The sequence below is a fragment of the Oryctolagus cuniculus genome, chromosome 20 (genome assembly GCF_964237555.1).
Source record: "Oryctolagus cuniculus chromosome 20, mOryCun1.1, whole genome shotgun sequence".
Lineage (NCBI taxonomy): Eukaryota > Metazoa > Chordata > Mammalia > Lagomorpha > Leporidae > Oryctolagus > Oryctolagus cuniculus.
Window position 1 is genome coordinate 4758368 of NC_091451.1, and position 18261 is coordinate 4776628.

Sequence of the window (18261 nt, forward strand, 5' to 3'; positions counted from 1 at the left end):
GGCTAAAGTATATGCTCTAGTTAGTATTTTATGCAGGAACTTAATCTTCTAACAAAGGGTTTAATAGAGATTCTGAGGTTTGCAGACTTTATGTTAGCCTTCTGAACACGCAGTCTTGTCCATATTTTCCCTGGGGCATCATCTTTGAATAAAGTGTGCTTTACCCAGCTTCAAATATTTTTAAATTAAAAAGTAGAAAATATCTTCTTTGGAATATCTTTTCAAAACAGAGAAGTATGGATTTTTGAACCATGAGAACAATGACTGCCCTTTATTGTGAGCTAATATAAAAACCAGTGTTTATTAAACAGAGTCTAAGAGTACGGGCTCTGGAATGAGAATTCTAGGCAATTTTTATTTCACCAGCTTCACAGTGTACAAGCTGCACAACCTTGGGCAGGTCACTAAACCTCTTTGAGTGTTTGTTTCTTCCTGTGTAAAATTAAGATAATAGCACCTTCCTCGTAGAGTTGCTAGGATGATTAAATGAGTAAGTTTATACAGCAGGGAGAAAAAGCTTTCTCCACTCTCTTACACTCTGTGATTGGGGGCCTATGAATTAATTGAATAAAAGACGGATTATCAGAAAAATGTCCAGAAATTTTGTTAGTGTTTGTATGCACAGCAGCTCATAACAAAGAAGTAAAACTTTAAAAAGTAATTGGACTTGAGTACCTTTTTGCCATTTTAACAAAGGAAAGGGGTTGGGAATTCAAAGGGTGATCAATCAAAGAGAGTGACCAGGAAGTAGACAGGAGAACTAACAGGAAGATAAGAGTTGCTTTAGTGTGGTCCGTTTTTTTTTTTTAACTTTTATTTAATGAATATAAATCTTATGGATTACAATGGCTTCCCCCCCATACCGTCCCTCCCACCCGCAACCCTCCCCCCTTTCCCACTCCCTCTCCCCTTCCATTCACATCACATCAAGATTCATTTTCGATTATCTTAATATACAGAAGATCAGGTTAGTATACATTAAGTAAGGATTTCAACAGTTTGCTCCCGCACAGAAACACAAAGTGAAAAATAATAGATGATTTTTTTAAATGATGATGAAATCAGATCAGCCCTATTGTCATGTTTAATCCCAGTGAGAGTCAAGTTGGGAATTGATAATTTTTTTTTTTTTTACAGAAGATCAGGTTAGTATGCATTAAGTAAATATTTCAACAGTTTGCACCCCCATAGAAACACAAAGTGAAATATGCTGTTTGAGTACTCGTTATAGCATTAAGCCTCAATGTACAGCACATTAAAGACAGAGATCCTACATGAGGAGTAAGTGCACAGTGACTCCTGTTGTTGACTTTACAAATTGACACTCCTGTTTATGGCATCAGTAATCTCCCTATGCTCCAGTCATGAGTTTCCAAGGCTATGGAAGCCCTCTGAGTTCTCCGACTCTTATCTTGTTTAGACAAGGTCATAGTCAAAGTGGAGGTTCTCTCCTCCCTTCAGAGAAAGGTACCTCCTTCTTTGAAGACCTGTTCTTTCCACTAGGATCTCACACACAGAGATCCTTTTGCCAGAGTGTCTTGGCTTTCCATGCCTGAAATACTCTCATGGGCTTTTCAGCAAGATCCAAATGCCTTTAGGGCTGATTCTGAGGCCAGAGTGCTGTTTAGGACATCTGCCATTCTATGAGTCTGCTTAGTATCTCGCTTCCCATGTTGGATCACTCTCCCTTTATTTATTCTATCGGTTAGTGTTAGCAGATACTAGACTTATTTATGTGCTCCCTTTGACTCTTAGTCCTTTCATTATGATCAATTGTGAACTGAAATTGATCACTTGGAATAGTGAGATGGCATTGGTACATGCCACCTTGATGGGATTGAACTGGAATCCCCTGGTATGTTTCTAACTCTACCATTTGGGGCAAGTCAGCTTGAGCATGTCCCAAATTATACATCTCTTCCCTCTCTTATTCCCACTCTTATGTTTAACAGGGATCACATTTCAGTTAAATTTCAACACTTAAGAATAACTGTGTTATAATTACAGAATTAAACCAGTCATATTAAGTAGAACAGACAAAAAAATACTCAGAGGGATAATGTATTAAGTTGTTCATTAACAGTCAGGGCTATGCTGATCAAGTCACCATTTCCCATAGTGTCCATTTCACTTCAGGAGGTTTCCTTTTTGGTGTTCAGTCAGTTGTCACCGATCAGGGAGAACATATGGTATTTGTCCCTTTGGGACTGGCTTATTTCACTCAGCATGATGTGTTCCAGATTCCTCCATTTTGTTGCAAATGACTGGATTTCATTGTTTCTTACTGCGGTATAGTATACTAAAGAGTACATATCCCATAATTTCTTTATCAAAGTCTACCGTTGATGGGCATTTAGGTTGGTTCCAGGTCTTGGCTATTGTGAATTGTGCTGCGATAAACATTAGGGTGCAGACCGCTTTTTTGTTTGCCAATTTAAATTCCTTTGGATAAATTCCAAGGACTAGGATGGCTGGGTCCAATTGTAGGGTTATCTTCAGGTTTCTGAGGAATCTCCAGACTGACTTCCATAGTGGCTTGACCAGTTTGCATGCCCACTAACAGTGGGTTAGTGTCCCTTTTTCCCCACATCCTCGCCAGCATCTGCTGTTGGTAGATTTCTGAATGTGAGCCATTCTAACCGGGGTGAGGTGAAACCTCATTGTGGTTTTGATTTGCATTTCCCTGATTGCTAATGACCTTGAACATTTTTTCATGTGCCTGTTGGCCATTTGGATTTCCTCTTTTGAAAAATGTCTCTTGAGGTCCTTGGCCCATCTCTTAAGTGGGTTGTTGGTTTTTGTGGAGTTTCTTGATTTCCTTGTAGATTCTGGTTATTAATCCTTTATCTGTTGCATAGTTTGGAAATATTTTTTCCCATTCTGTCGGTTGTCTCTTCACTCTCCTGTTTCTTTTGCAGTACAGAAACTTGTCAATTTGATGCAATCCCAATAGTTGATTTTGGCTTTGACTGCCTGTGCCTCCCGGGTCTTTTCCAGAAACTCTTTACCTGTGCCAATATCTTGAAGGGTTTCTCCAATGTTCTCTAATAACTTGATGGTGTCAGGTCGTAGATTTAGGTCTTTGATCCATTTTGAGTGGATTTTTGTGTAAGGTGTAAGGTAGGGGTCTTGCTTCATGCTTCTGCACGTGGAAATCTAGTTTTCCCAGCACCATTTATTGAATAGACTGTCCTTGCTCCAGGAATTGGTTTTAGATCTTTGATCAAATATAAGTTGGCTGTAGATGTTTGGGTTGATTTCTGGTGTTTCCATTCTGTTCCATTGGTCTCTCCATCTGTTTCTGTACCAGTACCATGCTGTTTTGATTACAACTGCCCTGTAGTATGTCCTGAAATCTGGTATTGAGATGCCTCCTGTTTTGTTTTTGTTGTACAAGATTGCTTTAGCTATTCGAGGTCTCTTGTGCCTCCATATGAATTTCAGCATCATTTTTTCTAGATCTGAGAAGAAGGTCTTTGGTATCCTGATTGGAATTGTATTGAATCTATAAATTGCTTTTGGGAGAATGGACATTTTGATGATGTTGATTCTTCCAATCCATGAGCATGGAAGATTTTTCCATTTTTAGGTATCCTCTTCTATTTCTTTCTTTAAGATTTTGTAATTCTCATCGTAGAGATCTTTAACATCCTTAAGTTTATTTCAAGGTATTTGGTTGTTTTTGTAGCTATTGTGAATGGGATTGATCTTAGCAGTTCTTTCTCAGCCGTGGCATTGCTTGTATATACAAAGGCTGTTAATTTTTGTGCATTGATTTTATATCCTGCCACTTTGCCAAACTCCTCTATGAGTTCCAATAGTCTCTTAGTAGAGTTTTTTGGATCCTCTAAGTAAAGAATCATCTCGTCTGCAAAGAGGGATAGTTTGACTTCTTCCTTCTCAATTTGTATTCCTTTGATTTCTTTTTCTTGTCTGATGGCTCTGGCTAAAACTTCCAGAACTATGTTAAAGCAGTGGTGAGAGTGGGCATTCCTGCTTGGTGCCAGATCTCATTGGAAATGCTTCCAACTTTTCCCCATTCAATAGGATGCTGGCTGTGGGTTTTTTATAAATTGCTTTGATTATATTGAGGAATGTTCCAATTTTCTTAGAGTTTTCATCAAGAAAGGGTGTTGAATTTTATCAAATGCTTTCTCTGCATCAATTGAGACAATCATATGGTTTTTATTTTGCCGTCTGTTAATGTGGTGAATCACATTGATTTGCGAATGTTGAACCATCCCTGTATACCAGAGATGAATCCCACTTGGTCTGGGTGGATGATTTTCCTGATGTGTTGTTGTATTCTATTGGCCAGAATTTTATTGAGGATTTTTGCGTCTATGTTCATCAGGGATATTGGTCTATAATTTTCTTTCAGTGCTGCATCTTTCTCCGGCTTAGGGATTAAGGTGATGCTGGCTTCATAGAAAGAATTTGGGAGGATTCCCTCTTTTTCGATTGTTCTGAATAGTTTGAGAAGAAATGGGATTAGTTCTTTAAATGTCTGGTAGAATTCAGCAGTGAATCCATCTGGTCCTGGGCTTTTTTTGTTGGGAGGGCCTTTATTACTGTTTCAATTTCTGTCTCAGTTATGGGTCTATTTAGGTTTTCTATGTCTTCATGGTTCAATTTAGGTAGATTGCATGTGTCCAGGAATCTATCCATTTCTGATAGGTTTCCCTGTTTGCTGGCATACAAGTCCTTGTAGTAATTTCTGATGATTCTTTTTATTTCTGTGGTGTCTGTTGTTACGTTTCCTTTTTCATCTCTGATGTTATTGATTTGGGTCTTTTCTCTTCTTTTTTTAGTTAGTTGGGCCAATGGGGTGTCAATTTTGTTTATTTTTTCAAAAAACCAGCTTCTCGCTTTGGTGATTTTTTTGTAATTTTTTTTGATTCAATCCTGTTAATTTCTTCTCTGATTTTAATTATTTCTCTTCTCCTACTAGATTTGGTTCTGGTTTGCTGCAGTTTTTCTAGGTCCTTGAGATGAGCTGAAAGCTCATTTATTTGGCACCTTTCCAATTTCTTGATATAGGCACCTATTGCTATAAATTTGCCTCTCAATACTGCTTTTGCCGTATCCCATAAGTTTTGATATGTTGTGTTGTTATCTTCATTTACTTCCAGAAAGTTTTTGATTTCTCTTTTGATTTCTTGAATGGCCCAGTGTTCATTCAGGAGCATGTTGTTCAGTCTCCACGTGTTTGCATACTTTCTAGGGTTTCCTGAGTTGCTAATTTCCAGCTTCATTCCGCTGTGGTCTGAGAAGCTGCATGGTATGATTCTAATTCTTTTAAATTTGCTGAGACTTGCTTTATGACCTAGTATTTGATCAATCCTAGAGAAGGTTCCATGCGCTGCTGAGAAGAATGTGAAGTCTGTAGATGTAGGGTTGAAAGTTCTGTAGATATCTGTTAGATCCATTTGGGCAATAGTGTCAATTAAATCTGCTGTTTCCTTGTTGATCTTCTGTCTGGATGATCTGTCTATTTCTGAGAGTGGAGTATTGAAGTCCCCCAGTACTATTGTATTGGAATCTAAATCTCCCTTTAAGTTCCTTAACATATCTTTTAAATAGACCGGTGCCCTGTAATTAGGTGCATATACATTTATAATAGTTACATCTTCCTGTTGAATTGAACCCTTAATCATTATATAGTGTCCCTCTTTGTCTCTCTTAACAGTTTTTGTATTAAAGTTTATTTTGTCTGATATTAATATGGCTACACCTGCTTTTTTTTGGTTTCTGTTGGCATGGAATATCTTTTTCCAACCTTTCACTTTCAGTCTGCATGCCTCTTTGTTAGAGAGATGTGTTTCTTGTAGGCAACAAATAGTTGGGTTGTGTTCTTTGAGCCAATCAGCCAAACGGTGTCTTTTAACTGAAGAATTCAGACCATTAATGTTTAATGTGACTATTGATACATAGTGACTTTGCCCTGCCATTTTCCCGGAGATATTTTCTAGTAAATGCTTTGAGCTTCCCATGCTCTTTTACTGGTAGGTGTTCTTCCTTTACCTTCTTTCATATTTATGGCCGTGTTTCTGTGTTTCTGAGTGTAGCACATCTTTAAGCATCTTTTGCAGGGCTGGATGAGAGGCCACAAAGTCTTTCAATTTCTGTTTGCTATGAAAGGTCTTTATTTCACTTTCATTCACAGATGAGAGCTTGGCAGGATATAATATTCTGGGCTGGCAATTTTTCTCTCTTAGCACCTGTGCTATGTCTCACCATTCCTTCCTAGCCTGTAGTGCTTCTGATGAGAAGTCTGCTGTGAGTCTGATTGGAGATCCTCTGAGAGTAATCTGACGTTTCTCTCTTGCACATTTTAGGATCTTTTCTTTATGTTTCACTGTGGTAAGTTTAATTACCACGTGTCGTGGTGAGGATCTCTTTTGGTCATGTTTATTGGGGGTTCTATGAGCTTCCTGTACTAGGATGTCTCTGTCCTTCTCCAAACCTGGAAAGTTCTCTGCTAGTATCTCACTAAAAAGGCCTTCTAATCCTTTCTCTCTCTCCATGCCTTCAGGAAATCCTAGATCCCGAAGGTTGGTTTTTTTAATAGTATCCTGTAGATTCCCAATAATATTTTTTAGATTTCTAATTTCCTCTTCTTTTCTTTGATTTGACTGTATGTTTTCCTGTGCTCTATCTTCTATGTCCGATATTCTCTCTTCTGCTTCACCTATTCTGTTTTTAAGGCTTTCTAATGTGTTTGTCATTTGATCTATTGAGCTCTTCATTTCATTTTGATTTCTCTTCACTATCACACTTTCCTGTTCTAGTTTCTGCGTTTCATTTTGATTCTTCCTTAAAATTTCATTTTCACCCTGCACCCCATGGGAGACCAGGAGAAGCACCTGGCTCCTGCCTTTGGATCAGTGCGGTGGGCTGGCCGCAGCACGCCGGCCGCAGCGGCCATTGGGAGGTGAACCAATGGCAAAGTAAGACCTTTCTCTCTGTCTCTCTGTCTCTCTGTCTCTCTCTCTCTCACTATCCACTCTGCCTGTCAAAAAAAACTTGTGATATCATAAAGCAATAATGTACATTATGACACATTAATAATGTGTAAAAACACTGTACTATCAGAAACCTACCATTTATGTTACAGTAAATTGTGAAGCCATCAAAACTTCTGGCTTCATACACATAGCATTGTGATGTCATAATCAATTGTAATGCCATATGCTACCACTTATCATAAACCATCATGGCAGTGTTCCAAAGGATAGTGATGTCATAAGCCACCATTAGGATTTAAATTGTGATCTCATAAAGCCATTTTGATTTCATAAAGCAATATTTGATGCCATACACAAACAATTGTGATGTCATAAGCCAACTGTGTGATGTCATGATTAATTGTAAAGTTCTAAATCTATTGTGACATCATACACCTATCATTGTGCCATCAGACATATTGTTCTGATATCATAATTGTAGCATCACCAAATGAATTTAAAATGAGTAACTATTTTGAAGGCATTACAAGCATAAATCTACTGTAATGTCATAATCAATTGTGATGTATTAAACACCCATGTGAAGTCAATATGTATTTGGGATATGAGGTCAATATCAATATTGTGATTCGCAAAAATCATTGTGATGTCATAAATCCATATTGGCATGCTGTAACCCCACAATGTTATATCATAACCCAACCATAATCAACTCTGATTTCATAAACCTATCATTGTAATGTCACAATCATGATGTCATAAGCCACCATTTTGATGTTAAAAGCCATTGTGATGTTTTAAGCCTTCTATTGTGATATCAAAAACCAACCATTGAGTTTCCATAATCAATTGTGATGTCATAAAATGACCATAGAACCACCATTATGATGTCATAAACCAACTACTGTGATGTCATATGTAAACTAGCATAGACATTATTTTAATATTATACTCAATTCTGATGTCATAAAATGAATTTTGAAGTGAAAATAATTGTGATGTCATAAAGTTACCATTGTTATAATCAATTGTGATTGTTGAAACAAACCTCATGATTTCTTGATCAACTGGGACAAATTCATTATCAATTGTTATGTCATAGAATATCATTATGATGTTTTCATAAATTGTGATGTCACAGAAACCATAAAAACCATCATGCTTGAGCCGGCGCCGTGGCTCAATAGGCTAATCCTCCACCTTGCGGCGCCGGCACACCGGGTTCTAGTCCCGGTTGGGGCGCCGGATTCTGTCCCGGTTGCCCCTCTTCCAGGCCAGCTCTCTGCTATGGCCAGGGAGTGCAGTGGAGGATGGCCCAGGTGCTTGGGCCCTGCACCCCATGGGAGACCAGGAAAAGCACCTGGCTCCTGGCTCCTGCCAGGATCAGCGCGGTGCGCCGGCTGCAGCGGCGGCCATTGGAGGGTGAACCAACGGCAAAGGAAGACCTTTCTCTCCCTGTCTCTCTCTCTCACTGTCCACTCTGCCTGTAAAAAAAAAAAAAAAAAAAAAAAAAAACCATCATGCTGTAATAAAGCTACCATTGTTGTGTCACAATTAATTGTAATTTTGTAAACCTTGTAATGTTATAATTAATAATCCACCACTGTGATGTACTAAACCTACCATTTAATGTCACAATCAACTGTGAAGTTATAAAACAATTGTAATATCAGAAGTTGAATTTTATGACATCATAATCAATTGAACTATCATAAAATACCATTATAATTAATTGTGATATAAAATCTATTGTGATGTCATAAACCAGTATTTTACATAAAAATCTATGGTCATGTTACAAAGCTACCATTATTTTGTCATAATCAATGGTGATGTCACAAAAATCATGTCATAATCAACTCAAATATTATAAGCCACCATTATTATATCATAGACCTATAACTGTGAGTCATAAAAATTCCAAACCATTGTGAGATAAACTTACCATTTTGAAATACTAATGAATTGTGATGTCATAACCACTATTGTTATTTCATAGACTATTATATGTGATATCATATTCCATACAAAGCCATTGTAACTTATAAACCAACTGCTCTGATGTCATAATCAATTATGAAGTGTCATGATCAAATGTAATTTCATGAACTTTGTGATATCATGAACACTGTGATGCCATGAACGTTGTGATATCATAAATCATCACAGTGTTGTAATAATTGTGATGTTATGAAAATAATTGTCATATACCAAAATCCTGATGCTATAAATGCACCATTTTTGTCATTAAACAACCATTACATTGCCATAATTGATTTTGAAGTCCTAAAATGTTTTGATATCATGAACAAGAATGTGATGTCATAATCATATGTGGTGTTATACCACCATGTTGTCATAAATCCATATTGAACTATCACACTCAATGTTGAAGTGATAAAACAATTGTGATTAGCCAGCCATTGTGTTGTTATAATCACTAGAGATGACATAAACCATCATTGTGATGCCATTAGCTTCCATTGTGACATAATAAAACTGCCATTGTGATGTCATAATACATGCTGGCCATGGAGGCCTTCCCCAGGGATGGTCAGACTGCAAAAATTGACGTGATTCCTTCACCACCATGGCTGCCCCCTCCTGCCCTGAACCCCTTGCCCTTGCTCCCCGCCAGACCTGTAACCGGGTGGGTCAGAGTGGGAACCTTACGTGAATGCCTTCCATGGACATCTGACCCTGTGGCCTAAAGGGCTCCCAGGGCAGACTTACTCCCCACAAAACATGAAACTGGGGAAGCTGCGGCTACACATTCCACAAAGTGCTGGCACTTAACACCCATCACCTGGAAGGCTGTTGACCAACTCACCCAGGGTGCCCTCCCATCTTCCGGTGGTGTCATAATTTGAGTGTCCATTCTTGCCCAGGACCTGGTGAGAGGTAAAAAGACCTTTTTTCACTGTCACCCAATAGTCCATGGTGATGGCATAAAAACTCGTTATGATGTAATCAACTGGGAGTGATAAACCATTGTTGTTGTATCAGAAACCAACCATTGTGGTGTAATAATCAATTGTGGAGTCACAAAAAACACTGTGATGTCATAAATAACCATTTTGCAGTATCATAATCAATTGTAATGCCATAAACCATTATGATGTCATAAACCTACTCTTCTGATTTCATATAAATTGTGGTGTCATAAACTATGATGTTATACAAATCTTAAAATATTGTGGCAAAATAAAGCTACCATTGTGATATTATGATCAATTGTGATGTCATAAAAACTTTGTGATATTATAAAGCTACCATTGACATGTCATAATTAATTGTGACATTACCATTGACATGTCACAATAAATCATGATGTAAAAGTTCTTGTGATTACATAATCAACTGGGATGTGATAATTCACCATTGTTATATCATAAAGCTAACATTGTGATATAAAACTTCTGATGTGGTAAACAACCATTGTGATGTCATTATAAATTGTGATGTAGTGAAAACCATTGTGATACCGTAAACCAATATTATAAACCAAAAATTGTCATATCATAAACTAAATTGTGATGTCATGACCAACTGTGAAGTCATAAAAATTATTGTCATGCCATAAACTTGTAAAAATCAGTTGTAAAGTTATAAACCATTATCCTTGTATAATCGATTGTGATGTCATCAAAAGCATTATGATGACATATGCCAATATTGTGATAACATATACATGAAATTGTGATTTCACAAGCCAACCATTGTATTCTCACTATGAACTTTTGTCATGAAAACCATTGTGACATCAGAAACCTATCATTGTGTCTCATAATCAATAGCAATATCACAATATGTCCTAAACTAAAATTGTTGTATCATAATTCATTGTGATATGGCCAAAACCATTGTGATGTCATTATCAATTGGAATGTGAAAAGCTTCCCCTGTGATATCATAAACCTCAGGTTAATTTACTATGTTACCAGGAGAAGAATGTCATTTTTGGGTAATTGTAAATATATGTTTTATAAAGCATAGAAAAAGTTATGTATCAGAAAACTTGAGTGTAAATCATACATAAAATAGCATACAATTTTGAAGACTTTAGGTATTCTGTATCTTTCAATCAAAACCTGTAGTGAATTTTTCATAGAAAGAATACCTGTTAGTTATCATAGAACAGGTAAACATATAATTGTTTTCTTTTGGAGACTGTCTTATTTCACAAAATATAATGGTTTCCAGTTGCATACATTTAGTTGTGAAAGACAGGATTTCAGTTTTTTATTGCTGAGTAATATTCCATAGTATACACATACCACATTTTCTTTATGCAATCATCAAATGATGGGCATCTGGGCTGATTCCATATCTTAGTTATTGTAAATTGAACTGCAATAAATGTGGGATACAGGTAACTCTTTCACATGCTGATTTCATTTTATTTGGATATTTTCCCAGGAGTGACAAGACTGGATCATATGGTAGATCTATTTTCAGCTTTCTGAAGAATTTTCTTACTGTATTCCACAATGGCTGTTCTAGTTTACATTTCCACCAACACTGGACTCGCTAATATTTTCTCCACATGCTCACCAGTATTTATTGATTTGTAATTTCTTTCTTGCTAATAATAACTTAAATTTGGGGCAGTCTAGGACTCATTTTCCTTTTCAATACACCAAAAGAATTGGGGTTCTAAGGAAAAAATAAGTTCATACATGAAGAAATTGGAAACAAAACAAAATATAGGAGGTGTATTAGTGTCATCTAAACTCAACCATGGAAGAATTGACAGTATTCTACCAAAGTTTCTGAAGGCTTTTAACTTTGATGAATAGATTTTCCTTTCCCTTATATAGCAAGTATTTTTCCTTCTTCCATAAAACCGATAGTGATATTTCTTAAAAATAAAAGAAACTGATGAAATAATTCTGTAAAATTTATCAATGTTAAGTAACCTTTCAGAATTTATACACACAGAGAACATAAGCACTTTTATATATGGCCATATTGTTCATGATTGTACAGAAACTGATATACTGTGCAAAAGATTCTGGATTTACTTATAATCCATCCCAGTCACTATAGATGAAATGTTCTGCTTTGCTAAAAACTCACTGAGAATGTTTTACTTACATAGCATGTAGCTTCCTGAAGCCCTCCACTTTTCTTCTTACTCCAAGTCCCAATCAATGTAGAAACATAGCTGTGGAATTATTCTTTTGCTGTGTTCTTGGAAGAACAAGGAGGTAATAAGGAAAGACAGCTGTACAGCAAAGACCAAGAATATCCAAGGGAGGTCAGGAAAGTCAGCTGAGACTACCAATATCTATGCTGCATGCTCTGTCCTTTAATATATTTTTATTTTCTGGCACAAAAAGAGATCACGGCTACTGCTGTCTTTTGATAATTAATGAGATACATAGTGCTGAAGAAAAGTGACTTATAAGACACCAGAGCTGACACAGAATCCCAGCATACACAAATGACAAAAAAGGTATAACTTGCTTCTTGTTTCCTGAAATAGCAATGAAGTAGAACAAATAGGAAATTAGAAAATAAAAAAATAGAAATCTCATGCCAGATTAAGGAAATTTGAACTTCTTTTTTCTAGAAGGAACAAATATATATAAATGGAGGAAGACAGAATTGTTTTTTAGAAATCAGAAGGGAGAAAGCACATTAAACACTACTGTGACACCATCCAGAAAAAATGAAAAACTGTTATTTCAACTAGCACAGTGGCAGTGAGAATAAAAAGATGGGGGAAATAAGACCAATAGAGTTAAGATGCACCAGTTGTGACAGCGGACAGAATTTGAGTGTAAAGAAAAGGTATGTGATTAACAGAAACACTGAATAGAGAAATTTCTAAACATTTGGAAAAAATAATTTCCTGTATAAAAACAATGAGAAGACTTTCAAAAACTGTAAGTATCCACATCTTCAGACCTGTACATTTTATAGATGCTTGCAATAACCTTGGAAGTTTTTACTCAGAAACGTGTTTGAATTTCAGTAAAGGAAGTGAGATTTGGGACTTGGAATAGTTTTCAATTCAGGTCTTCCACTCCCTTCCTCCAAAGTATAAGTTTGGATTTCCCTAAACCAAAACCCCAAACCAAAAATCTCCACAGTCCAAAACTTGCTTAGTGCTCACCACAAGAAGAAACTCCTACACCTGACCTCATGGAAGTTATTATGGTCAGAATGTTTGCACACTGCGGCCTGTGCTGTGGTGCAGTGGGTTAAGGCTTCAGGCTGCAGAGCTGGCATCCCATAAGGGCATGGGTTTGAGTCCCTGCTGCTCCACTTCTGATCCAGCTGCCTGCTATTGTGCCTGGGAGAGCAGAGGAAAATGGCCTATTTTCTTTGGCCCCTGCACCCACATGGGAGACCCAGAAGAATCTCCTGGCTCATGGCTCTGGATAGGTTCAGCTCTGGTTATTGTGGCCATTTGGGGAATCAACCAGCAGATGAATCCTCTCTCTTTCCCCCTCTCTGTCTCTTCTCTCTAACTCTTTTTTTAAATAAATATTGAAAAAAGTAAAATGCTGACATACTAAAAAATATGGTGTAAATTATGTTCACTCTATGAATAAGTGAATACCTCTTGAAATTTCAGTCCTATCACCAAGATTTCTCCTCAATTCTAAGAATATTCCAAAATCTCCCCATATTAGTCCCAAGCCATTTCCATAAGGGACAGACTAATTCTATTGAAAACAAATAATTCCATTCTCACATAGAAAATGAGCACATGGACCAAGTGTGCAGGAATGTTTTTTTTAATTTTTTTACTTTTATAGAGTAAATATAAATTTCAAAATTACACTTTATGGATTACAATGGCTTTTCCCCCCATAATTTCCCTCCCATTCGCACCCCTCCCATCTCTGGATTCCTCTACCATTCCATTTACATCAAGATTCATTTTCAATTCTCTTTATATACAGAAGATCAATTTAGTATATATTAAGTAACAATTGCACAAGTTTGCACCCACACAGAAATACAAGGTGTAAAATACTGTTTCAGTACTAGTTATAGCATTACTTCACATTGGACAACATATTAAGGACAGAGATCCCACATGAGGAGAAAGTACACAGTGACTCCTGTTGTGGATTTAACAATTTCACACTCTTGTTTATGGCGTCAGTAAACTCCCTAGGCTCTACTCATGAGTTACCAAGGCTATGAAAGCCTTTTGAGTTCTCCAACTTCAATCTTATTCAGACAGGGTCCTAGTCAAAGTGCAAGTTCTCTCCTCCCTTCAGAGAAAGGTACCTCCTTCTTTGATGGCCCCGTTCTTTCCACTAGGATCTCACTCTTTCATTTAGGTTTTTTTTTTTTTTTTTTTTTTTTTTTTTGCCAGAGTGTCTTTGCTTTCCATGCCAAAAATACTCTCATGGGCTCTTCAGCGAGATCCAAATGCCTTAAGGGCTGATTCTCAGGCCAGAGTGCTATTTAGGACATCTGCCTTTCTATGAGTCTGCTGTGTATCCCGCTTCTCATGTTGGATCGTTCTCTCCCTTTTTGATTCGATCAGTTAGCATTAGCAGACACTAGTCTTGTTTGTGTGATCCCTTTGACTCTTAGACCTATCAGTGCGATCAACTGTGAACTGAAATTGATCACTTGGAATAGTGAGATGGCATTGGTACATGCCACCTTGATGGGATTGAATTGGAATACCCTGGCACATTTCTAACTCTACCATTTGGGGCAAGTCCGATTGAGCATGTCCCAAATTGTACATCTCCTCCCTCTCTTATTCCCACTCTTATATTTAACAGGGATCATTTTTCAGTTAAAATTTAAACACCTAAGAATAATTGTGTGTTAATTACAGAACAACAGTTGCCATTATTTAACCAGATTAGTGCTTCTGTAAAAAAAAAAAAAATCCATTAACAAACCCCATTTTTATATGACCAAACTCACAGCTAACCTTCTAATAGTAGTTCTTCCCCTAGGAATCCTTTAAAACAAGAAGCAGCAATAGCTTTATCCTGAGTCTTCTTGATGTGATGATAAACATTGGGGAAAATATGCAATAGACACAAATTTTTTTTAAATAAAGCTGGAAAATGTGAACCAGGAATTGAATAATTGAATCTACTTCAATATTCACATTTTGAAGCCCTAATCCCAAGTGTAATTAGAAGTAATTAAGGCCAGCGCCGAGCTCACTTGGCTAATCCTCCACCTTGTGGCAGCAGCACACTGGGTTCTAGTCCCGGTCGGGGTGCCAGATTCTGTCCCGGTTGCCCCTCTTCCAGACCAGCTCTCTGCTGTGGCCAGGGAGTGCAGAGGAGGATGGCCCAAGTCTTTGGGCCCTGCACTCCATGGGAGACCAGGAGAGGCACCTGGCTCCTGCCATTGAATCAGTGCGGTGCGCAGGCCGCAGCGCCATTGGAGGGTGAACCAACGGCAAAAGGAAGACCTTTCTCTCTCTCTCACTGTCCACTCTGCCAATCAAAAAAAAAAAAAAAGCTTAGAAGAAGACTACACAAACGCCTACAGAGGGCTCTTTTAAAGTTCTAATCCATTCCTATGTTTGCAAATCAATCAATGTGATATACCACATTAACAAACTGCAGATGAAAAAACATATGATTATCTCAATAGATGCAGATAAAGCATTTGATAAAATACAACACCCTTTCATGATGAAAACTCTAAGCAAATTGGGTATAGAAGGAACATTCCTCAGTACAATCAAAGCAATTTATGAAAAACCCACGGCCAATATCCTATTGAATGGGGAAAAGTTGGAAGCATTTCCACTAAGATCTGGTACCAGACAGGGATGCCCACTCTTGCCACTGCTATTCAATATAGTTCTGGAAGTTTTAGCCAGAGCCATTAGGCAAGAAAAAGAAATGAAAGGGATAGAAATTGGGAAGGAAGAACTCAAACTATCCCTCTTGGCAGATGATATGATTCTTTATTTAGGGGATGCAAAGAACTCTACTAAGAGACTATTGAAACTCATAGAAGAGTTTGGCAAAGTAGCAGGATATAAAATTAAAAAATGCACAAAAATCAACAGCCTTTGTATACACAGGCAATGCCACAGCTGAGAAAGAACTTCTAAGAGCAATCCCATTCACAACAGCTGAAAAAATAATCAAATACTTTGTAATACACTTATGGTGTATTATGGTGTCATATACCTCTACAATGAGAATTACAAAACCTTAAAGAAAGGAATAGAAGAGGATACCAAAAAATGGAAAAATCTTCCACACTCATGGTTTAGAAGAATCAACATCATCAAATTGTCCATTCTCCCCAAAGCAATTTATAGATTCAATGTAACTTAAAAATACCAAAGACATTGGTCTCCGATCTGGAAAAATGATGCTGAAATTCACATGGAGGCAAAGGGGACCTTGAATATCTAAAGCAATACTGTACAACAAAAACAAAGCCAGAGGCATCACAATACCTGATTTCAAGACATACTACAGGGCAGTTGTTATCAAAACAGGATGGTACTGGTACAGAAACAGATGGATAGACCAATGGAACAGAATGGAAACACCAGAAATCAATCAAAACATCTACAGCCAACTTATGTTTAATCAAGGATCCAAAACCAATTCCTGGAGTAAGGACAATCTATTCAATAAATGGTGCTGGGAAAACTGGATTTCCATGTGCAGAAGCATGAAGCAAGACCCCTACATTTCTCCTTACACTCAACATGGATTAAAGACCTAAATCTACGACCTGACACCATCAAATTATTAGAAAACATTGGAGAAACCCTACAAGATATAGGCACAGTTAAAGACTTCTTGGAAAAGACGCTGTAGGCACAGGCAGTCAAAGCCAAAATTAACTTTTGGGATTGCATCAAATTGAGAAGTTTCTGTACTGCAAAAGAAACAGTCAGGAAAGTGAAGAGACAACCGACAGAATGGGAAAAAATATTTGCAAACTATGCAACAGATAAAGGATTAATAACCAGAATCTACAAGGAAATCAAGAAACTCCACAAAAACAAAACCAACAACCCACTTAAGAGATGGGCCAAGGACCTCAATAGACATTTTTCAAAACACGAAATCCAAATGGTCAACAGACACATGAAAAAATGTTCAGGATCACTAGCATTTTGGGAAATGCAAATCAAAACCACAATGAGGTTTCACCTCACCCTGGTTAGAATGGCTCACATTCAGAAATCTACCAACAACAGATGCTGGCAAGGATGTGGGGAAATAGGGACACTAACCCACTGTTGGTGGGATGCAAACTGGTTAAGCAACTGTGGAAGTCAGTCTGGAGATTCCTCAGAAAACTGAATATAACCCTACCGTTTGACCCAGCCATCCCACTCCTTGGAATTTAACCAAAGGAAATTAAATTGGCAAACAAAAAAGCTGTCTGCACCATAATGTTTATTGCAGCTCAATGCACAATAGCTAAGACCTGGAATCAACCTAAATGCCCATCAAGAGTAGACTGGATATAGAAATTATGGGACATGTACTCCATAGAATACTATACAGCAGTAAAAAACAATGAAATCTGGTCATTTGCCACAAAATGGAGGAATCTGGAAAACATCATGCTGAGTGAAATAGGCCAGTTCCAAAGGGACAAATATCATATGTTCTCTCTGATCAGTGACAACTATCTGAGAACCAAAAAGGAAACCTGTTGAAGTGAAATGGACACTATGAGAAACAGTGACTTGATCAGCCTTGTCCTGACTGTAGAGGAACAACATATTATTTTATTCCTTTTAGTATTTTTTTATTCTACTTAATACCATTGGTTGAACTCTTTAATTAACACACAATTATTCTTAGGTGTTTAAATTTAACTGAAAAGTGATCCCTGTTAAATATAAGAGTGAGAATAAGAGAGGGAGGAGATGTACAGTTCGGCACATTCTCAATCGGACTTGCCCCAAATGGTAGAGTTAGAAACGTGCCAGGGGATTCCAAATCAATCCCATCAAAGTGGCCTGTACCAATGCCATCTCACTATTCCAAGTGATCAATTTCAGTTCACAGTTGATCGCACTGATAGGTCTAAGAGTCAAAGGGATCACACAAACAAGACTAGTGTCTGCTAATGCTAACTGATAGAATCAAAAAGGGAGAGAAGGATCCAACATGGGAAGCAGGAAACACAGCAGACTCATAGAATGGCAGATGTCCTAAATAGCACTCTGGCCTCAGAATCAGCCCTTAAGGCATTTGGATCTCGCTGAAGAGCCCATGAGAATATTTTTGGTATGGAAATCCAAGACACTGTGACAAAACAAGGCCTAAATGGAAGATCTTTGTGAGTGAGATCCCAGTGGAAA

At 37.5% G+C, this 18261-nt stretch overlaps 1 protein-coding gene across 1 annotated transcript in view; it reads right to left on the reverse strand.

The window, feature by feature from the left end:
- Window positions 1-18261, reverse strand: part of LOC127489508 (uncharacterized) — a 708234-nt gene that overhangs the window by 271457 nt on the left and 418516 nt on the right. The window contains exon 4 of the mRNA XM_070065671.1: window positions 9799-9859. Coding sequence (XP_069921772.1) covers window positions 9799-9859 — 61 coding nt within the window. The remainder of the gene's footprint in view (window positions 1-9798; window positions 9860-18261) is intronic.